The sequence below is a fragment of the Patagioenas fasciata genome, chromosome 3 (genome assembly GCF_037038585.1).
Source record: "Patagioenas fasciata isolate bPatFas1 chromosome 3, bPatFas1.hap1, whole genome shotgun sequence".
Classification (NCBI taxonomy): Eukaryota; Metazoa; Chordata; class Aves; order Columbiformes; family Columbidae; genus Patagioenas; species Patagioenas fasciata.
In genome coordinates, this window is record NC_092522.1 from 97,881,855 (window position 1) to 97,905,737 (window position 23,883).

At 37.4% G+C, this 23,883-nt stretch overlaps 1 protein-coding gene across 1 annotated transcript in view; it reads left to right on the plus strand.

The window, feature by feature from the left end:
• The window catches only part of EYS (eyes shut homolog), an 870,143-nt gene that overhangs the window by 819,225 nt on the left and 27,035 nt on the right, over positions 1 to 23,883 (plus strand). The window contains exons 45-48 of the mRNA XM_065834576.2: positions 8,920 to 9,102; positions 13,882 to 14,048; positions 14,244 to 14,388; positions 20,728 to 20,902. Of these exons, the coding sequence (XP_065690648.2) occupies positions 8,920 to 9,102; positions 13,882 to 14,048; positions 14,244 to 14,388; positions 20,728 to 20,902 (670 nt within the window). The remainder of the gene's footprint in view (positions 1 to 8,919; positions 9,103 to 13,881; positions 14,049 to 14,243; positions 14,389 to 20,727; positions 20,903 to 23,883) is intronic.

Genomic DNA, 23,883 nt, shown 5'->3' on the forward strand with positions numbered 1-23,883 from the left:
TTCCAACTCAGGGGGGTGGAGTTGCCTGAAGCAATAATTTAGTCTCTTACTGAAATAGAAAACATGACACATTATTGTATGCAACAGTTTGGAACAGTGACTATGTCTACAGGGGCAGCTTGACTCACTCTCCCAAGAGGCTTTGTTTTTTTCAAGCTGTACACAAAACAATCTGTATCATTTAAACTGACTCCAGTTATTGAGCTCTGGCTTTTCAGTAGTTTTGTGTGAAAGCAGCCAACAGTCAAGCCCTAGTCGGATAAATTTCCTTTCATATTTAATTTAGTAAAAATTTGCTTGCATTGTGTTTCTTGCAGATTGTAAATCTCCAGTATTTAGGATCACACTGGTGAATTGAAGTGTTTACAAATAGCACCATTTCAGATAATATGAATACACATCCTCCAACGGTGCTATGAACATTTTTTTCTCTGAAAAGCTTTTTAAAATACTTCCTATGTATTTGATTTTTCTACTTTTAAAAGTTGGTCAGGAAGACATACTACAACTCATTATGGAAGCAAGTGAGGATTAGGTTAGCACCAGAACTGTCCATCATCCAGGGAGATTTGTCATTTCATGGGATCTAAGACTTACATGAAAATCTGTGGTGCATGCTCAGTCCAAAGAGAAAGCTTGAACTCAGAGTTAAGAGAGATGTTCATATCATCATACTTCAACTCTCTAAAAATTAAGGAGAATTCTGATATAATTATTTGAATGTAAATGTGGCCAAATTACTGTTGTTAACATGAAATAAAAGTCAAATGAGACTAAACTATTAAAAAAAAAAACAACAAGAAAACACCACCAACTTGTTCAATCACTACTGTCTCATTAATCAGCCTTTATTTATTTTTTCTTTTTTTTTTTTTTTTTTTAACAATTTCATCTAAGTAGAGATTGTGGCATTTCCTGATTGGTACAGGAAACCAGTATGATCTGTAAAATATAAAACCAGTATGTTTGAAATATGAGTGTAAGGAATTTTGATAACTAAGACGTAGAAATGTTAAGGAGGAAGTATCAGGGTATCATCGTTGAAGTAGCAATGGTTCATTCACCAGGAATGGAAAAGAACAGCTAGCTGGAGTTCTAAACCCTTCGTGTCATTGTTACTCATATGTTGCACATGAAACTGGGCCTTTCTGGGAAGCTGTTGGTCATACCATGGAGCGTTTTGTTAAGCCAGCAATCAAGTGTTTCGCGAGCACAAATGCAAATTTAAAAGGAGAAGGATTTCAAAGGAATGTGCATTGTTAAGTTGAGTAATTGTGTCAATTACAGTGTTTTAGTGTTTTAGTTTCACCATGTGTTTCACATACGTACATATGTGACAGCATAAAATGGAGTCCTAACTGTGACATTGTATTTAATAAACACACACCAAAAAGGGCCATCCACAGCATGTGTTCACAGCATTCTGTAAGCGTGTTCCTTCAGACATTTCTGAGAAACGTTCATGGTAGTGCTACATAGTCCAAAGGATTCCAGCAGGTTTTCTGCGATGTGTTCCCCCCATGCATACAATTAATTTCAAAGTGCTGAAGTGGGAATAGTCACTTGCTCCAAGCTCTGTAGAGTGAAAATCAGCCTGCAAGCACATTGCGTCTGTGCAGCTATGTTTGACACACAATGTCACCTTCAGAGTTGTTTGGGTCTGCAGACTAAGTCATGCAGTTTGGTGACAGCAGATGCCCGAAGGAAATTTCATCAGATAAAAAAAAAAAAAACAAAACTGCATTGCAAGGTTTCTGGTCAGCGGTAAGAGACTTTGAAGAATGCTGATCAGGGTGACTCTTCTTCCTGATCAAGGAAATTTATTTTCTGGGTCATTTGCTTTTAGCTGGCCTTTAATTTCCCTTTCCCCTCCAATGTGAGGAATGTCATAAAAGTTGTACAAAACGCATATATCATATCCACAATCACACACTATTAATGTCACTGCTGTATTACCAGTTTTTCAGCTTCATATTTTCATCCTTGAGCAGTGAAATCACTTTTATTATTTCAAGTCTCATCTTCCAATCAGAAGTACAAGTTACCAGTCCATATGATTACAGAAGTAAGCTAAGCTAATAGGGCCTGTGGGCTCCATGATACCTACTGATACCACAAGACAAATAAAGCAATACCTAAGTATCTACTGGAGATGGGAACGGAAAGCCATACACCTGAATTATGCAGATCTCTAACTCCTCTTACAATAGTCTTTCAGACTCTTTCAGGAGCATGTGTTGTAGCTCAAACATGCAGTCTTCTTGCTGCTTCATTACAAACATGATAAGTAAGAGGAGGAATAACCCAACTGCTTTAAAAATAATTTTTCTAAACTCAGCACAAGAACAAGTTTGTTTGTTGTTTTATTGTTATTATTATTATTATTATTATTTGCTATGCTGCAAGCCAGTAAGAGAAACAGTGGCTGCTGAATTTTGTGATCGCAAAGGGAATTTTTCTAAAGACTTTTGTACAGCTTGGAAGACTGGAAAATACAACACTTGGTAGTAATTTCCTTTTTTTTTTCAATATTATCTTTGCAAATATGTGAGCTGGTATTTAAGAGAACTGAATAACAGTCGTGCCACAGCGTATATGACTGCTGATCCTGGAACCAGACACTGAATTGATAACTGTTCACAGTAGTCAGTGATAATATAAAGAAGTGGATTATCTGATTGTAATTCTGTAGCCTGAAGTCTTCATCTCATTCAATCCCTTTCATCTCTCTTGTTTTTTGCAATGTATTGTAAAGCTGTGGTTCAAGACATATTGCCAGTGAACACTGAAAGGAACATTAATTTTAACTTATAACAGAAAATTCAAAGATAATGAAACCATTATTTTCTTGCATCTTTGTTAAGATTTTTTTCAAACTATGGTTGATTTTTTTTTTATCTCCCACTTTTATACTCGCCCCTGATACATTGTACGATGTTAGGGAAGTAGGTAACCAACCATATTAATGTATTTATATAATGGGATAATTTGTCATTATTTGTTTGTGAGGCAGTGGGACATATCATACCTTATTACTTGTTCAGTGCTGGGAATGCTGAAGAGGACCATGATGAATGGCATGGGACTGACAGGCAGACATAGAACAAGATCAAGGACAAGAAGTTGATAAAAGACTTCAGTACTCTGTCAGCACAGTGTGTGTTTAAGGCAGTCTGTTAATTTGTAATGTGTTTTTGAATTGTTTATAGTCAGAGCCATTGGGACACATCTCTGTTCTTTCCCACTTCAGACTGTACACTGCAAGAGCAAGGGTGGGAATCAGCCTGGATGGTCTCCAGGCAGGAAAAGGGAAATAACCAGTGTGGTTAGCTGTGCCCTCTGCTATTTCAGCCATCCCAAAACATTTTATAAATAATGTTTTGAAGGACTGTGGTTCAAGTGCTATAAGATCATACAATTTTCTGCAGTCTTCGCTCCACAGCTTTATAATGAAAGGAAAGAGAATAAAAGGAAAAGGTGGAGTTATCTTGCTGGACACAATTTTACAAATCACTGTATTTTTCATACAGTTGTGGGTTGGTGGTTTTTTTTTTTTTTTTGGTTGTTGTTGTTTTTTAAATTTTTAAGTTAAAATATGTAAGAGTATGGCAAACTACTCTCTATCAAAATCAAACTAATGAAGGTCATTGCATGAAAGGTATCTGAAACACCGGATGTTTTACACTGATGCACATTTACTGATAACTTTTTGATGTGATTGAATAAAGACCTCTTGATAAATAATGTAGACAAGTAATATGATTCAAAACGTGGTATAAAATCTGTAAGTGCTGGTCCAGAAACAGATAAAAAATGACATAGTTGTCAAGCTGGATATAATGAATTAGCCAGAAATATAAGCTTTTGACTCAGGATTAATTTAACATTTTACTCTCCAGAGACCAGCATAGGGAGGACCATTTACAAACATTTACTGCAGGTACCTATCTACTAAGGATAGGGCAGTTAATTAGATAGTAGGTCTGACTTCTACTGAGTGTGAGAAATTGCTTCAACACTGTGGAGAAAACTATGAAGAAGTAAACCAAAATAATATATAATGATTTTCATAAAATATGCCTCTGAGGCTCCTATTGCCTTATACAGTATTTCTCAATTTGGTGACCACATGCCTTATATAGGTACAGGTCCATATGGCGGTCACGCACCATTTCAGGTAACATCCAAGCACCGTGCATGCACAAGGGTGGACCAGCAAGGAGAGGAGCAGGGGTGCGATGTGATGGCTGGTTCACTCATGCAGGTAGTGCTTCTGCAAGTCAACAATAAAAAAGAACGGTCTCATGGGAATTTGAAATTCCCTAAACCTGTCAGTGGGTCTGAGTTGCTCATCTGGAGAAGATGAAATACTCTGCTTCCTGCTGGCCTGCCTCATGATAACCCTGCCACATAAATATTTTTGTGCCCAGATACTAAGTTTATCCCACTGTTAGTGATATACTGGATTTACTGTTGTTTTAACTCAGGTAACTATACTACTGATTTGTATTTGTTACTGTCCTGTTATTCTGAGATGAGTCTGTTACTACATCTGGAACCTATAGCACAGCAGGGATGTTGTGAGCCCCTACAATGCTGGATGTGTTATTGAATACATTTCATAGCCCCAGCAAACTGCACAGTTAAAACTGGATGAAAAGGCCGTAAAGAGCAGAAAGGAGATCCTCAGGTCAAATATCAACATTAGTTATGAAAATTGCTATTTGCCAAATGTTTTGAAAGGGGCTGTGCTCAGACACTCAGGGGTAAGAAATTAAAAGGTCAATTTGCAAGGAATGTTTTGTGATTGTGCTCTCAACTGGAGTTCATACATCTGTATGAAATTCTACAATACGCTCCAGACTTTGTGTGTAACTTTGTGCAAATAGTTTAGTTTCTGAGTATCCTATAGTTCCCATTCTTCAAAATCAGAAAGAAAAAAAAAATGTTTCCTTGATTTCACAGACAATGAGTTCAGAATTTCTAAATCATTTGGCTTTTATGGCAATGAAGACCAAAGACAAAGAAAATGCAGAGTGGGAAGCAGTTGCAGGATACAGAGAAGATAGACTTCATCCTACCTAACTTCACAAGTTTGTAATACTTCACTCTGACTTACGACCTAATGCTACTTTTGTATGTGATGTGGTGAAATAAGCATTTCAGAATACTGTTCACCTGACCTGTATAAGGTAGTTGTTTTATGTGAAAGGCACTGCATCCTAAATGTGCTTAATTTTTACACTGACATAAAGTGTAGCTTTATGTGGTCAGCTGTTATATAGACATGTATATCGCAGATACTATCACTTTCTCAAATGACTGCCACCCATTGTGCGCATGTGCCAATTTCTTCTAAGGAGTGGGAGGCTTAGGGCCTAGATATGTCTCTTGCTTATAGTGAATAATAAGTGCAGTTCTTCTACCCAGTTCTGGTGAGCTGTATGTAAAATTGCACTGAAGGTAAAGATCCAAACCAGAATCTGTATTATGTTTTGGGTTGAAGACAGAGCCCCCATCTTTTTGCCTTTATATAGATATTCATTCAGGGTGCATCCATGTTAAAGATTATGGACACAGGCCATTCATTCAGTGTCCTCTCTGAATAGCTGTCCTGCCTTCAGGAACTCCTAAGTAACATGTTGACATTCTCTGATAGACTTTCCTCAGGACTTTGAGCATTATTCTTCAAAACATGTCACTTCTGTCTAAGATGTTTTGAATTTAGACTGTCTCTGAGGTGTCTCTAAGAAGCACTTTAAACCTGCTTGACAGTGTCAAGATTTTGACATCTGACAGTTGACCAAATATAGCACACACAACCTGTTTGCAAACACTGAATATTGCTGTCTATATTTACTGGTATGAACTTTTTTTAAAAAAAACCTGCTTATCTTTCTGTACTATTTTCTGTTAATTTATGGCTATAAAACTTCATCATCCAATTGGCCTGGTAATTTTTCTCCCAAGCCTGTTTTCTTAGATGTCATCCTAAAAACAGGAGAAAACAATAGGCAAAACCACAATTTAAGACCAACCTTTTCAGTACTGTTGGGAGCCCGTGCCATATGTAGTATCACAGGCCATATATAGATGGTGATACTTGTCTCTGGAGTCAAAGATAGTGACTTCCTATGATGGTGAAATTACCGAACTAAATTTTGTATAACATGTTCAATTTACTAAGGCCAGTTCCCACTTCTGCTTTCTTAAAAGACTAGCCCCATACCCTTCATTTTAGGTAAAGTTATTTAAAGATAATTTTTAAAAAATAACCTTAAATAGGAACAGTTCTGTTCTCAACACAGTTTTGTCGTGACTTCAACAAAACCTCCAGCCAGTAAATCTATCACTTTGTTATATAAGGAAACACACAGAGAAAAGCTGAGTCTTGTCTCAGTAGCCCCAAATATGCTGCCCCCCAGTTAATGGGCCAAAAGCGTTCTTGTTTGAAAGACATCTGGTTTTAGCTGTGAGTATAAATTGAGATCTTTGAGCCTTTTGTTCTAGGATGTGTCAAAACTGCAGTGAAATTGAAACTGATGTGTAGTAATAATATAAGAGTATGGGTATATATAACAATTTTCTGTATGTTGTATAGCACCTGGTCAGTGGGAGCAGCATCTTTCCACTGTCTGCATCCTACTGTTGTAGGTCACTTTGTAAGACATTCATTTGTCAGTGTTCCATCCATCTTTATAGAGAATGTTGAAAGAAGCAAGTAGAAAGGCAAGAAAATAACTCTTCAGTTAGAAAGCTCCAAAGAAACAGCTGAGACAATGGCATACTTCATCCTGGGAATGAAGTGTTTCACCCTGCTGGGAAGAGCTTGTCAGGAATAGACTCTTCAGTGATCTCTGTCAGTGAACCAAATTACCTGGCACTCTGGAGTTACATGAAATAATTTGCCTTTCCCATGACAAAGGGAACAGGAAAAACCAGTAAAAACAAAGGCCTCCTTTATTTTAAAATCTTCTCTCTTAAATATTTTGCTTTGTATTAAATAAATAGAAAGAAACAAATAAAAGGGAAAGGAATAAAGAATACTTCACATTAAAGGAGCTGTCTGTCTTTCATAGCTTCCTGAGAATCATAAAATGCTGAACTTGAACCTCCCTCCCTCAGGCACATTCAGGTAATCTGAAGGAGTACTGGTGAACTGCAGCCAACAACAAATTTAAATACGGGACAGTTGTGTTTTTCCTCCACTGCACCACATGACTCACAAAGGTCTGAGACTTGAGGTTACGTTCAGTCAGACTAGATTCAGACTAGATTAAGAACAAACTCATTCTCAGTTTTCTTCTAATTAAGGCAAAATCACTGTTTCATAGAGAAATTTCCTGGCTCCCATTTCAGATCACAGAACAAGGCACGATGTGCCGCCTGTGTGAAGTAGTGCTTAATAAATGGGACAGGACACTCTATGTGTTGCTGCAGACTGCAAATCTGTGCTAGAAAAGGTTTTTCAGAGCCTGTGTCTGCACCTTTGATCAGATGCAGATACTGAGGCAATGTCTGCCACTTCAGTGCTGACATGGCAGGTGTCCCAGGTTGCGAATTTAGATACAGATTCCACAAACTAGAGATGTTGATATCATTTTCACAATTACATGTGATTGTTTCTCTCACACTGTAAGTGTTGAGGGCTAGATGATGAAAGGTACCTAGGCTAACATAGATTTACTTGGGGAAAATTATAATTCTTTATTAGCACTTCCCAATCTGGTTTCTACATGGTGCAGCTACGTATTCCTTCCTCCCCCATTAGTAAAGCTGGATCCACTCACATTAGGTGCTCAGGTTGGTTGGAAATAACTGCTCAAATCTTTTAAATCTAGACCCTCACCCAGTCTTCCAGGATTAAGCTTTACTCAGCTATTCTTCCTCTCTCTCCTGTGTTTCACTAAAACATATTGTCAATACAAGCATTATGTTATCTCTGCTGTGACCATCAACTACAAGAACTGACTACAGCAGACTGGCTACTCAGCTGCAGCAAGCAGTCCTTGAGGCTGTGGGGGTGCTTAGCACCAGTGTTCTCATGTCTGTTTACCAGTACGGATATGTGTATAGAATTGATTTCATTTGCTTTTTATCTGCTTTTTTAATCCCACTGTTTTTCTTAGCATAAATTATAAATTTCTGTGTTGCAAAATCAGTAGCTGTTTGAATGAACTTGTAGCCTTCGCAGCTTTCGAGGAGGCAGGAGTATATGTAGTTGGTAAAGGCATTTTAGAAAAAGCTGCATGTTTTGCTTGGTCAGTGCCAAACATAAAGGAAATTTTCACTAAATTGAACCTAAATGACAGTAAAAAAAATAATCTGTCAGCAGTGTAAATGATACATTTTTTGATACTCAATTCCTGAATATTTAGATAGTACAAACAGTGGAACAAATACTGTGAACAGTATAATTCATGCAGGTTCTATTCCCTGTGCTGCAAATTCATCCTTTTATGATGGTTCTTTTGATTATTTCCTTACCTGTGAAGAATTACAATTCCTCAACCTCTTCAGCACATCTCTGTACTCACTTTCACTCAGATGTGTGTCAGAGATGGCACTTCTTTTAACAGGAGAATTTCTTTGTATGTTTTCTTTTGTCTATCTGAGTTTTGAGTAAATAGTGCAGTGTATTTCTATTAGTAACAATGCTATCTAGAATCCAGGAGATGGCAGTAGTTGCCAATAATTCAGTGGTAAAAGAAGCCCCTTCACAAAAGCTGAAAAATAAAGAGATTAGACTCAGAAGAAAGTTAAAGTATGTTTGTATTTATGAAAAATATTACAATTTATCAAATTATTAGTATTATTTACTAGTTTTTAAGTTCTGAAATGGGCTATGTAGATAGAATCTGAAAATACATATGTTAAAGAATTTGCCCTAACACCAAATTTATTTTTCTTTAAATCCAGCTATTAATATTAGTCAACCAAGTTTCAGTGGTACAGATGTCTTTGGCTATACCTCATTCCTAGCTTATTCTACGATCCCAAATATCACCTTCTCCTATGAATTCCGTGTGAAATTTCAGTTGGCAAACCACCACTCAGCTTTACAAGATAACCTGATTTTTTTCACTGGACAGAAAGGCCAAGGTAAGCTTTATTTTTATTATTACCTATCCTTACGAGCTTTCAAATATTCATTGAACAAGTAGGATATAAATATATGCATATTTTTCTTGATTCTTTTTATGATATAATTTTATTAGGAGGAAATAATCTCTTCAATACTTTATTGGTTTGTAAACACACAGTAAACAATCAGGTTGTATAAATGTTTCTTTTCATTAAGAAGTGTAACTGCTTCCAGTTATTAAAGTCAACAGTTAATCTGATACTTGAGGTAGCATATTTCTGAACAAAATAAATGGAAACCAGAAGATTAAGGTTCTCTTTTCAGTCACAGAATCACAGAATGTTATGGATTGGAAGGGACCTCGAAAGATCATCCAGTCCAATCCCCCTGCTGGAGCAGGAACACCCAGATGAGGTTACACAGGAATGTGTTCAGGCGGGTCTTGAATGCCTCCAGAGTAGGAGACTCCACAACCTCCCTGGGCAGCCTGTTCCAGTGTTCTGTCACCCTCACTGAGAAGAAGTTCCTTCTAAAATTTAAGTGGAACCTTTTGTGTTCCAGTTTGTACCCATTACCCCTTGTCCTATCATTGGTTGTCAGTCATAAATTTCATTATTGACTACATTTATTTAGTGTGCAGTTTTGAGATATGCTGTCTCAAATCTTCTTCCAGTGATACTTACTTTATTGGAAAATCCACCCATCCATCCATCCACCCATCCATCTATCCATCCATCATGCCACAGACACCTCCCATTTCTTCTTCCTGTGTCCTCAGCCAGCCTGTACCAGGAACAGCCACAAAGTGCTGCTGTTGTCGCAGTGGCTGCGCTTCCATGGCCCACAGTACTCTCAACACTGAAATCCAACCCTGCGGCAACCAGAATTGGACTCTGTGTTATTTACGTGAAATATTAGATCCTAATCCTTGAGCTCACTCAACAGAAGTTAACTCAAGCTAGCTACGAATAAGTCCTGCTACAATTTGTGTAGCGAAGTATTCAACTTGGTCTGATTAACAATGCTGAGAAGCAGCTAATATAAATCTACTTACAACAGTGTACTAAGATTTTAGCAATACTTCATGTGTTCCTTCACAGCACCCCACTGTGGCAGGCTGAAGTGGCCTCAGCATTGAAATGGGGTAGAACAGTAATACTACATGTGTTGTGTCCATCTTAACATCACTGTCCACATGGGATCCATAATACTGATGAAAACTGAGAAAAAATTAATGAAATGTTCATGCAGACTTAAAGCAGTCAGGTAGAAACTACTTTATACTTAATAGATCAGAGGAAACATAGTACTTATTTCTACCTTAATTGTTTCCACAATTGGAGCATGAGCTAACTTTTTGATTTGGAGCTGTCCTACAGGACTGTTGAAGCCTAGAAGGGATGTTTGGTGATGTGTTTTTAGGTCTGAACCCATCAGAGTAGGAGAGTGCCTTAGATACCTAGATGTAAGTCTCTACTGCTACATATCCAAAACATCATGAGTAGTTTGGCAGCTATGGCCCACAACGTGTAGGAACCCTGTGCTTATGCTGAACAGGCTCAGAAAATTAATACTTCAAGAAGGTGAAAGAGGGGAGAAATTATTAGTAGCAGTTTTAAGATACTGAAGTCCCAAACTACATTTTTAAAAATCAGTTTGGGGGCTGCCTTATGCAGTTACATATATGTTGCACAAAACAACTGCAGTATATCACATCAATAGGATACAGGGTATTCTCCATTTGCTATGTTAATATATTTGGTATTTTCTAAGGTCTCATTTTCTTTACTTAAGTTCCTGTACACTCTAGGGCTTCTTGCCCTTTCTCCTCGTGGTAGACTTCCAAGAGTCAGAGTTAGTCTGCTGCGATACAAACTAAAAGATGTTAGCTTAGAATGGCTTGGCAGTTTACGTATCTGTGATACAATTAAGCCTGTTACTTTTAATTTGCAAAGATCCTGTCAAATTTAGCTAGTGCAGCTCAGCCATCAGCTGTAGTTAAGTGTGCCGTGATACCCTAGTATGGCATGTGGACAAACAGCCACAAATTTATTTACTTCATCTGTTGAGTTGATTCTCCAAACTAGCCTAACACGAATAAATATTAAACCACTGTAAACTTTTTTTTTTCTGTGTCTGTCTGTGTGTGAATCAGACTTTGCTAAATTTTTTTCCAAACTTCAGCAAAATATGGTTAGGCCTGGCTGATCCTGCTAACTGAACTATATTCAACACTATTTTAACTGCATCCAGGTCTAACACTACTCATACCATGACAGCCACCATTTGATCACAGGCAGCTTTTCCTTTCAATTACTAATTATTTATTGTTGTGGATGGATGAAATATTGTCTTTCTTTTTGGGCTAGCCAAGTGGAAATGGTGCATTGACATTATCTAGAATACTTCCATCTAGTAATTCAGAAAGTAGCTTTCAGAAGCCAGTGTCCCCATCATTAAAGGTTTATAACAATTACACATAGCTCTTTTGTAGTATAAACAAACACAAAGAAATCATTAGAACATTCTTTTCAATGACAAGAATGAACCCCCACATTCAGACATGTTTCTATAACCTTGGGAACTGAATTTCAAACTGTCAGTACAGAAATGGTAAGAAATGTAACCAAACAAAAATTACACCAGTTTGTCTACTTTCTTTACTCAGGATAGAATATGAAGGATTCTATGAATAAATATGAAATGTAGAGCACCAATAGTGTGAATTAACCTGTTGCGTTGTTGTTTTGTTTTGTTTTTTGTTTTTTTTCAGTTACAATAAGTCCAAATATAATACCAAAAAAATGCTTAAAAATAAAACAGATACTGACAGCACTGAAGTTTGCCTCAAAAAGTTCTGCCTGCAGGGTGTGCCCTGTAATGTAAAAGTCATTGTGAAGTGGAGCTCTTGCAACCATATTTAGCTGAATTGAGTAGAAGAAGTTCTTCCTGGTGTCTTTAACGTGCCTCTGCTAGTTAGTGTAACTACATTGTGAACACTGCTGAAAATAGAAGTGTTGGTCATGACTTTAAAAAACTGTTGTTTTCAGTTTAGACATCCTTCACTGGTAATGCCAATGTAACTGAAAGCAATGGGGTTTCATTCAGTCATGAACAAATCATCTCAATAAAAATGGACAGTGTTTGTATTCTATTCAACTGAATGTAACTGCACATTTTCTACAGAGGCTGCATATTTAATTTCTTTGGAATAAGCTTTTCTTTTTATATATATTCATGTTACACCAAAATAGTAATTGTATAGAAAAATCAAACTTCTGTATAGAAAAGGCAGAGTACTATTCCCCCTCCTCCCCACACTGCTAATGCAACATGTTCATTTACAACATATGAGACAAGGGAAATACAGTAGTTTCGTCCATGAAACATTAGTATGCAGAACTTCACTGTGAGGATTAAATATACCTATCATTGCTTCTTGTGAAGGAAAAGCCCACTTTATCTTTCGCAAATGAAGCAAACTCACTGTGCACTTGGGGTAGGGGCATCAAAGCATGCAACTGAAATGAAGGCCACCGTATGACACTGCAAGAACAAATATAAAGAGACCTTCCATAAACCAAATACAAAATGAGATACCCTTATGAAAACAGAATATCAAATAAAACAATTTACACACATTAAATTGAATGCTGAATTGCTTGAATTCACAGGAGAGTTGTAAAAAGAAATGGATGGTATTGAATTTCAGTTCAGGGCATCCTAATCCAAGACTGATAACATTCTTCCCTTTTACCATTGTTTGTATGTATTTACCAGTTCTTTTACCATACTAGGAATATGTGCAAAAGAAAGGGTGGGTTTTGTAAAAATAATCAAGTTGATAATGTTTCTTCTAATGGTGGTTTTACTCTTGCCTACATGAGGAGACTGAATTCTCTTCAAAGATGCCAGTGTAAATATCCATTTACTCAGATAACCAGGAATGAGTCCACGAACTTAATTCTCACCCACAGGCTTTATGTCAGACTTGAAATCTTTCAAATGAGATTTTATAGTATAGTACCTGATAAGCACAGACTACACTTCCAGCATGTAGTTCTAAATATAAATAAATTATTTACTGCAGATTTTCACATGAATGAATTCTAACCTGAAAGTCTAAGAAGACTTCAGAGCATTAGAGCCTACAGCTGTTCTGACCAGAGAAACCTCAGTAAGAAATACTCTAGAACCACCCTAATCAGGGGCAGCTGTAGTAAAGTCTCCAGGCACTCTCGGGTTGAGGATAGCTGACCAAACTTCATAGAAGCTCCTAGAGCTTCCTCAGGCCCATGTCCCTATTCTTCCCCTTACCTGACAGTAGCAGCTGCTCTCAAGTACCTACCATGAAAGTTGAAAGCAAACTGTAATAGAATTAAGTCATGGGCTTTTCTCACATGCGACTTGGAATCTCAATTTGCTTGTTTTAAGATTCTTGAGAAAGTTGAGAATTTATTCACGTTGCAGGGGGAGGGAGCAGCAATGACTGCTAAATTTACCAGGCTCAACAGGTTTTGTGAATGTCACTAACCTACTCTAATGTGAAAAAGAACTTCCATCAAAAAATCTGAAATATGTTCAAAATCTTGGCAGTTTCCACTTTAAACCCACAAGAATACTGCAAATAGTATTACTAGTTAAACAGAGGATAGTAAAAATTTACACAAAATTTAAAACCTTCCTGGCTAAATTTTTCCTAAACTGATATATTGTCAGTGGATTTGGAAAACATTTTATGCACCAGCATTCACTAAATCCTAGAATAAGTAGTTATTCTTCTTTTGTTTTTTCAGGTCTGAATGGAGACGATTTCTTGGTGTTAGGCCTCCATAATGGCAGAGTTGTATATAGCTACAATCTAGGTTCTGGCACAGCAACAATCAGTAGTAAACCACTTGATCTGACACTCAGTATTCATGTCATCCATCTTGGCAGATATCTACAAAAAGGCTGGCTGAAGGTAAGAAATTATTTCCTCTAGAAGGATAGCTCTTAGATTAAAGTGTTTTTTTTTTTATTTTTCCTCACATTTTATATGGAAAGTTGGAAAATTACTTTTGTGTTTCCCTGTTAAGTTTGGAGGACGATCTGCATTAGGTGTTTCTATATAAGGTAAATTCCTTTATTGTAACAAATATAAATGTTTCATTGAAAGGTGGATGATCACAAGAATAAAACTGTCACTTCTCCTGGGAGACTGGTTGGACTCAATGTCTTCAGTCAGTTTTATTTAGGTGGCTATCATGAGTATGTTCCAGAACTCCTACCAAACGGATCCAGATTTAAGAACGGCTTTCAAGGTAAAGATAATACTGTTTCCACTTCCTTTTAAAACATGCATTAGATTGTTTCAGTTGCCTATGAAATAAAGATCTAAAATCTCTGTGTTGTAAAGAAACAAACTAGGATCTCCTTTGGATGAGATTCTTTTGACTTTTTCATTATTGCACTATGATAACTAAGAAACATGATGCAAAGAGAAGCTTTGCTAACTGTTCTTAATATTTTCTGTTTCTGATAAAAATGGAAGTTTGCCATGATATAATTTCTTCTTATCTGTCCCTGTGCTATAGCATCTCTCCAAAAGGACTTCCTTTCTCTATGGTAAAGCAGCTTAGATTCTTCCCCCCACTAGCTCTGACCATTGTCACTGACAGTGCTGTTTTGGTTATCAGTTTTCATGCTGAAAGCTTCTTTATGATAGGACACAGTGAAATTTGAGTTGTTTTGTTTTTCCTGACATGATGATCTAGGTCTCTAGATAGGACCTAAGTAATTCCTGTCACAAATATTTCAGCTCTTTTTCTAACAGATAATAATTTCTACCTCAAAATTGGTATTTGAAGCTTTGTAGGAATCTTAATTGAACTCCTACCAGATCAGCAATGAAGCAAAGGATTTGTTCATAACACTTCTTCATTTTCTTTCCTTAGTTCCATAGAAATAATGTGCTCAACATTTGTGAGATAAACTTCAATTTATTTTAAGCACGGGAAAACCTTCAAAATGAAAAGGTTTTGCCAGAACAGAGCAAAGTTTGAGTTCTCAATTATAAAATTTGGGCCACATTATGAAAGGCAAGCATAGCAATACATTAACTTTCATACACTACTACACTCCATTTCTACTAAGGCCATGTAACTGCTTCTTTTCCAACCATCACCTTACTTTTTTGTCTTACACAGAAGCTTCCTCAATATCAATTTCTTATCCTATAATGAGCTTTTCACTCAGAAAGTCATATGAATTAACGTTTCACCTGTCTCTATCTTTTCAGGAAGTATGAATTGAATAGTTATAGTTTTCATAGCTTCTTAAGAGCTTGAAAATTGGCATTTCATAAAACATAATGTCTATGCAAGTATTTTAATAGTGTCGATATTTGTGAAGTACTTCTGGCTTATTTTATGGACATGTTAATGTCTATTCCAACAGGAATCTCTGGTGCTTCACTTTAACCACAAACCTTCTGCCAGTTTTGGAGGTTCTTCATGTTGCAAATATATTGTGGTGGCCAAATTTCTACAAATGCAGAATGAATAATTTTTCCCCTCAAGAAACTATTTCAAAGTTCATGTACTGTTAGTTACCATACTATGTATTGATTTTTCTTACTGTTTTAAAATAAGTGTCTACCTCAATATTTTGTCAGACATGTAGCACATAAACAGTTTTCTCTTTATCTCTGTCATTCACAGTATTAGGTCTACTATATTTGCTAATTCATTCCTTGTTCCAGTTCTCACCAGCAGTTTGCCTCTGTACTTCAGAGCACATTGACTTTCAAGGAAGCTACACCTCCCTATGACTGATTTCATATGACTTTTTTTAGGTAGTCAGCATCTCATTTGTTCTTCTAGCACAAAAATCTCCCCAGTTTCAGCTCTCAGGATCCTCAGGATCAGAAATAAACCTCCACAGCCCTTCTCCAGAGCAGGAACTTCCTTACTACTAACACAAAAGAGAATTTTGAACCATTTCACTTCAGCCAATCTGCAGCTATAGGGAGCCCACACAGAAACTCTGGAAGTGACAAACAAGATAAATTTATCTAGCACATAGTCAGTTAAACTGCTCAGACTTTCAGGAAGCTCTGTTGGCTGTTTTAGAAGACATGATTTATTAAAACCACTTTGCTTCTAATACTAGAGTGTACCTCTCCTTTTGTAAGCAATCACTATTGGATCAAGAAACATTGAGATCAGCCTTGCTGCTGCAGACTAACTGTCCCCAGTGTCAGTGTGCAATCATTTAGGGTTTTTGCTCTGTACAGCTACTGTTTCAGACCATTTCCTCCCTTACCTGCATGCTTTCAGCAGTTGTTGTCCAAATAATTCCATGGGGGAGCAGGAAACTGAAAATAAATGTCTTTAATATACTAGCTTAATAACCAAAAGATTGGGAATTTTAAGTTTAGGAACTATGGGGATCAGCACTACAGATTCTTTTGCTAGGTTGAAGAATGTTTGATGGTAGCTTGAGCAATTTAGAAAACTTCCTTAAGCCCCTATAAGAAACTGAAGAAATTAGTAAAGGCAGAGCTCAGATGAAGCAGCTATGTTCATGTGGAGTTTTAGGTGCTCTCAGCTTTAAACTTCATCCAAATTTGTAGCTCCTTTTGGGCTTACAGGAGTCTTTTTTAAATGGGAACATGGTAGTATAGTTTAGTGTCCAGCTTCTCTTTCAACAGTCTTCTGAGGTGTGTAGCAAAGGATCCTGCAGCCGCTCTAAAAAGTCAGTGTGGGTTTTAGGTAGCTGCAAGGATTGTGGCCAAAGAGACTCAGCCTGCTCATTATGGACAATCTGAAATGGAGTATAAAATCAACCGCCTCATGTTTAGGTTTGCACGACCCAAATTATGATTCACCTTCACAAGATAAGATAGAGAATTATTTGGAAAAAGCCAGAAGTTACAGCTGGCTTTCTGGACCTTGCATCTCTGAAACAGGCAGAGAGAAATCTGGTGTCAGGGAGAAAAAAGAGGGAAAGTTCTGATGTTTCACACTCTGTGCTACCATGGTAGCACGATGCAGTCTTTAACCATAGAAGCAATTGATGGAGAGCCAGGGCTTGCATCTGGAAATAAGTCAGGAGCAAATGATTGTTCCTGTGGTCCTGTTCATAAATAGGGTGAAGTATGCCTATAGAAGCAATCTGTTGTTTGACAGCAAGTGGCATTGAGTGGAGGAGTAAAAAGGCAAAAGAAGCTCTTACCATAAAGCCGAACTGTTTCTTCTGCACTGAAAGAGCCACCTCTTCATTTAAATTATTTTGTACAGAAGTAAATAAAATTCCAGCTACTGCAGTCACTTTTTAAAATACAGTAAACCCAGAACTCAGTTGAGTTCCAAATAGATACAAATACAGCCTTGTGGTGAAAGTTTATGTTCACAATAATATAGAATGCATTGTAAACCTGTCAGGGCAATGACTACTTTTCTTTATGTTCTGTATCACAGATGTCACAGAGGAAAGTGACTTCTGAAGTAGTTTTTACTCAGTGTTGCCTCTTGTATCACGGTTGGGTATGATTCATACAGGCCCTCTGGGAGTTTGGGTCATAGCTCAGAACAGCACTGGGTAGTTATTGTGGGGGCCGTCTTTTTTAGACAAACACCCCACTATTCACAAGCAGTCAAGAAAAGCAAGGAAAAAGCAAAGCACTTCAGAACAGGTAGAATTTTAGTAATGTGTAAATTCAGTACTCCATTCAGATAGACCACAGTTTATCTATGCCTTTATTTGCTTTGTGTATTTTTAGTCAAATTAGTACTAAGGACTTCCAGGCAGGTAAGCGAGACTAGAGAGACATTTTTGGGAAAAAAAAAAAAGTATGATAAGGATATAGCCGGAAAAAAAAAAAAAAAAAGTAAAGCTGAGTAATGAACTCATGTTTTTTATTATAATCTCTGAAGTTTCTTAGTTTCTTTAATCTATTGTTTGTGACTCTTGGTGGTTTGTGAGCTCTGCACGACTGGAGTGAAAGCTATAAATTAAACTGAGGGTAAAAAAAGAGTCTTTGGCAAAAAGCTTTAAGTGCAGTCTCAGGATTCCAAACAAAGAGGTGGTATATCCTCAGCAAGTGCACTGTCTTGCTGAGTCTGATTTCAGCTTATTTGCATCAAACTTTAATCTTCAGGATCAAACCAAGTTTAACTCACAAATTCAGAAATTTATTTTGAGTTCCTCTTGCAAACTTGGCTCTGTCAGAAAACCTCTCCACTATTCAGCATAGTTGGCAGTCTCTTGTTAAAAGAGGCCCAGGACTGGGAAAGCAAAGAGAATTTAGGTCAGAAAGAAAGCACATTCATCAGCTGATCCTTCTGCATGAGGCTGTACAGTGCTTGCTACAACAGGCTCAAATTGCTGCTCTGAGTCCTTCTTCTGCATCCCACTGACTAAGAATTTGAAGAAATAAGAAAATTAAATGAAAAAATCAGCTGAACTCATAAAGCTGGGTCAAAACACCCTAATACATACTATATGCTTTGTTTACAAGTACTCAAGAACTGTTTCTAACCCTGATGTTCCACTGGTACAGTTAAACTAGTCACCAGCACAAATGCCAGTTTATTTTCCATGGTGACCTTACCAGTACTTGGGTACTCACTGTGCTTTCCATTGTTTACACAGAGCTCTGGGCTGTTTTTCCTTAGTGCTCGAGCAAGGCTTAAGAGAACAGAACATGCCTTATCTGCTACTGATAAACAGATGAAACATTAGTTAGGATTTACTGGGCGTATGGTGGCCTAAAACCAACACTGTTAAAAGCAAAGAAGCAATAATATGAAGATAACAAGTAATCATCAAACTAGGTTATTTTTAAATTGCTTAATATGAATTTTTTAATTATCAGCTGTGTGTTAATATAAACAGAACTAAAAAATGTGTATAACATGGGAAAAGCCTTTCTAAGCTGCTTTTACTAACATTGTTCTAACTGTAGTTAAAGGGGTTATCTTGCTATAAGTATTGCTTATATTTTGTTCAAAAAAATGATGTGATTATAAAAAAAATCAAAGTTGGACATTGATTGTGTCTTTCAGGTGCAAGTATTTTTCTTCTGTGATTTCAGTGAAGCATGCAAAAACTCATATTAAGTGATTTTTTTTATAAAACAGAGTGATGGTTACTTGCAATCTCCATATTGTATCCTTTCCATTCTTTTAATACTAAGCAGAAGTTCTCTGGTGTGCACTGCTGAATACCTACTATTTTCATGATTTCAAACACTGCAGACATTCACCATATCTCAGCTAAACTGTATAAATCAAGTTTAGAAAGGTATGGGCATTTCCAAACACATTACTGGTTTAGCTAAAGTGCTTTAAAAGCTGATTTTCAGTTTAAAATTGTATATAATTATGTATCAATCTGGATGACATTTCTAAAGTGCTTAAGGCTACCTTTAAATGTGACTCTAAGCCACTTGGATATTGAGGTATATTTTGAAAGGTTACTTAGGGTTTGATCCAAAAAGATGTAATATATGGCATAATATTCAGGTTTGCAGTACTTAAATGAGCATCCGGGTCTGGAAAAGTGATTCAGAAATACTGATTAAGTTAGACCCATAAGGCTAACCATTCTGTGCCGTCACTAGGAACAGCAAAGACTTTCCAAAGGGGCAATCCCCAGAAATCCCACAGGCTAAGTGTGAGCCGCCTAGAGGTAGCAAATGGGGAACACCTCTGCTTCACTCTGAAGCTTTGGCCCCTCTTTTCACTTGGGATACCAATGTTTTAGCAAATTAAAAGAACATCAGGGTAGAAATCAAGGCACTGGCGCTCAATCATCCCTACAAATAAATTCTTACAATGGTCCCTGACAAATATTTGGTCTGTGACAACTATACTTTTTCCAAAATGTTCTTTGGTATATTCAGGGACTTAGCATAATCTGGGGACCATTTCCCATCAGTACTCTAGATGCAGCTATACTGCAGCTACACATGACCAAGAAACAGACCTGAAAGTGTTTACCTTACTAGTATACATTAAACTTTTGAATTCTTTTCTGAGGTTAAGGACCTAAAGGAGCAGCATACACCTACTTCAAAACGTGGTCAAATGCAACATGATCTGTATGTACCAGGGCCTGAAGCATTCACTTAAGAAGGGGAGGGTCTAGGTGCTTCCCTGAAGGGGTCCTTTTCAAGCTAAGGAAATTCAAGTCCACATTTCCTGTCTGCACTATATTAGTCAGTGTTCTCTGGATTCTTATGTATTTTACATTAAACAGACTTCTTGGTATATGTTCTCTTTTTTTCTGTTTGTTTGTTTGTTTGTTTGTTTTTGACAGCTTTTATCTGATATAGAAGCATTCCTGTAATAGCATGCATGTTTAAACACAAAACTGCACCTAGTCATTCCTTAGTTGCTGACTTTGTATTCTGTATATTCCTTGAGAAATTACTTCTGTTGCTTTGCTTATCATGAAATGAAGGAACTTACAATCATCCACTTATTTGCATTTACTGTCAGCATATCTTTAGCATGTAAATGGCATGGTTGCCCACCCACTGAAGACATTTTAGTGGAACCCATTCATTGAGGGTTGACACTGACCTGTTATTTGGTTTGGTTTGACTTCCTGTGTTTGTTTTAAACTTTTCTTTTTTTTTTTTTTTGACTTCTGAGGTTGCATTTTTGATGTTCAAGTTCGCACTGGCATGAATCAAGAGTTTAAGTCACCAGGGACTCCAGAAGGTCACCCCAATTCTGGTCGCAGTGTTGGACAATGTAAAGATTCCCCATGCAGTTTAATAAAATGCAGAAATGGTGGGAAGTGCATAGAAAGTGGTTCTACTGTTTAGTAAGTATACTTTTTCTTTGTTTGTAGACCACGTTATAGACTGATCTCTAGACTAATAACTATGGTAATTTAGTGGCTTCATAACAGAAGTCTCCAGGGGGCTGTCATCTTGAAAGAAAAGAGAAAAAAGAAAGAAAAGAAAGAAAAGAAAAAAAAAGGAAAAGGGAGGAAGGAAGGAGGGAAGAAGGGAAGGAAGGAGGGAAGGAAGGAGGGAGGGAAGGAGGGAAGGAGGGAAGGAGGGAAGGAGGGAAGGAGGGAAGGAGGGAGGGAAGGAGGGAAGGAGGGAGGGAAGGAAGGAGGGAAGGAAGGAGGGAAGGAAGGAGGGAAGGAAGGAGGGAAGGAGGGAAGGAGGGAAGGAAGGAAGGAAGGAAGGAAGGAAGGAAGGAAGGAAGGAAGGAAGGAAGGAAGGAAGGAAGGAAGGAAGGAAGGAAGGAAGGAAGGAAGGAAGGAAGGAGAAAAGTGCTGAAGGGTTCATTGAGTTACACAGAAAATTTTAATCTTATATTAATAAAATCAAAACTAAAATATTAAAATTATGTTAGGACACTTTCTGGGGAACTTTTTAAAGAAATTCCATGGACTGACTCTGCTCCACTAAAGTCACTGGCATCCCAACTTAACTACAAAATGCACAGAAAGAACTAGATGTTTAAGAAAGACATTTTTAAAAAACTAGATGAGCAGCCTAGCTATCAGAGAACAAATAGCAAAGAGGACAGCTTGACTGTCTTAATTTCTAAACATTTCTGATGGAGCAAAACCAGGTGACTTCTGTTTCCTGGAAATGAGTATTTTCATCTAAGACTCCCCTTTCTGGAGTGAACCACTGACTGCCCAACATCAGAACATTCTGAGCCAGTTCAAATTCTAAGAGCTCCCTTACCTAGCACCTATGCATCCTTCTCTCCTGCTCAGTCTCTCCATAATACACACAGTTGTCTGTGCCTCCATTTGTGATTTCTGTGGATACTTTCCTGACTCTCAAATGCACCTTCCCTGCTCACTCTTCATGCCATTCTCAAGTGTTCATTCACTGTTGCCTTTCCAGATCTGCTGGCTGGCCTGCTCATGTAAGACCTTCTTAATCCATTTCAAACAATACAAGGTGTGTTAGTAAGGATGTCATGTTAAAATTGTTTGAACTAGGTCAGTTCATCATATAAGCTGTTCACCTGGCTGACCTATGGGATAAGAAGTGGTAGTGAGGAGAAGTGGCCCAGAAGATAAGTCTATGGTCTTTCATACCTTATCACTAAGTGTAGATGGATGATAGTGCCCAGACTGAAAGGCATACAGGAAGTAAGTACATTTCTAGTTCCAAATTGCTGTTGTGTATCAACACTTCCATTGTAATAAATCTTGTTTTCAAACACTTTGTAACACAGCTGTAAAACCTTTGCTGACCAGCACTTTTGATTTTAAAAGTATCTGCCAAGATTAATTATTCTTGCTTCCCCATGTGCTTCTGCATGTGTTCATTTATTTACACATATTTGCATAATTATTTAAAAATGAGAAAAATGCTGACTTAAAACATCTGAAGATACTGACTGAAAACACTGCAGACAGCAAGACAGATAAGGAGAAAAAAAAAAAAAAACCAACAGGCTTTGCACTATGGAGCTTCTGTGTATTTTTCTTCAAAACAACAAAGACCTGTACTTCCATGTGCTACAAAGAAAAGAGTTTACATTCCTGTCGAGCTAAAAATAATCTACTGACTGTGTGCTGAAGAGAAAATTACATGGTAATTGTTTTTGCTGCCCCTGAGACAAATCTTCATCTGTAAGAAAGCCTGTACAAAACTAGTGCTTCTAAAGCTGGTAAGGCTGTACTAAAATTTGGAAAATTTACGCTTGAAGTGTGGCATGCAGTGCCCTCCCCAGTCCCCTTATGAGCTTATTTATATCTCTTAAATACAGTAATGAGGGGAATGCTTTGAAAGATGTAATGTGGGATTGTTTTCCAATTGTTGTGCTACAGGTATCTCCCTACTATTGCACTTTGCAGGATCCTTCCAGAATGGTTAAATCCTTGACATTCAGAGTGTTTACTCTTTCTGAAAAATAAGAGAATGTCGCTCTTTTCACTCATGAGCATGTTAGAGAGATATAAAACCAAAACTGTAAGAAAATAGAAATGTGGGCTGAAGCATGACACTCCCATCTGCTCACCTACACCATCCTCAGTCCTTGCTTCAGCAGTTTACCCAGCCATGCTAACTTATCCTCATGTCTGTAAGGTTCACAAAGCCACCACAAGCAAGATGTAGAGAGTAGTTGGAAAGCAAGTGGCAGCTGGTGACATAGCTACACTGGCTGCTTGATATTATAGGCATAGTTCTTTTCATCATTATAGTTTCATAATTAGTATTCCAGATTTATTTGGGGATTGTTCGAAAATGGGCAGCAGGGAGAGGAGGGTGTTAATTTGTTTTTTCTCTGGGGCTTCTTTGTTCACGTGCTTTTAATTTGTAGTGTCCTGCTACTGAATTATGTTCCTCTTCTCATATTTCAAGACAACTAGGTCTTCCCAGACTATGTATATATGCATGCATGGACCAGTAATGGCCACTTTTTTCTCCCACAGAAAAGTGAAACATTGTCAGAGGTGTCATGCAGCATGCATATAATTTTTGTCAATGTATGGTAGCTGTCAATGCCATCTCACATTGTCTCAGAGGGAACTTCTTTGTTTTCAAATCATCTGTGTTCCTTTGAAGAGCAGAGTCCTTGAGGGAACTGGATTTGTGTTCAAGCATTTCCTCTCCTGAAATGAGATCTCATCAGAAGTTTTTGGTGGTGTTTTAAGCTACTTTTATATCTTGCTTTCACCACCCTGCCAGAAAGTGTGCAATGCTGTTAAGCTGTAAATTCAGTTGCTACAGATATGATGCTTTGATTTAAGTAAAAGCAGAAATATGTAGCATAAAAGTTTACATTCTTGCCAGTAACAGGGCACAACTATTATGTTATAACAAA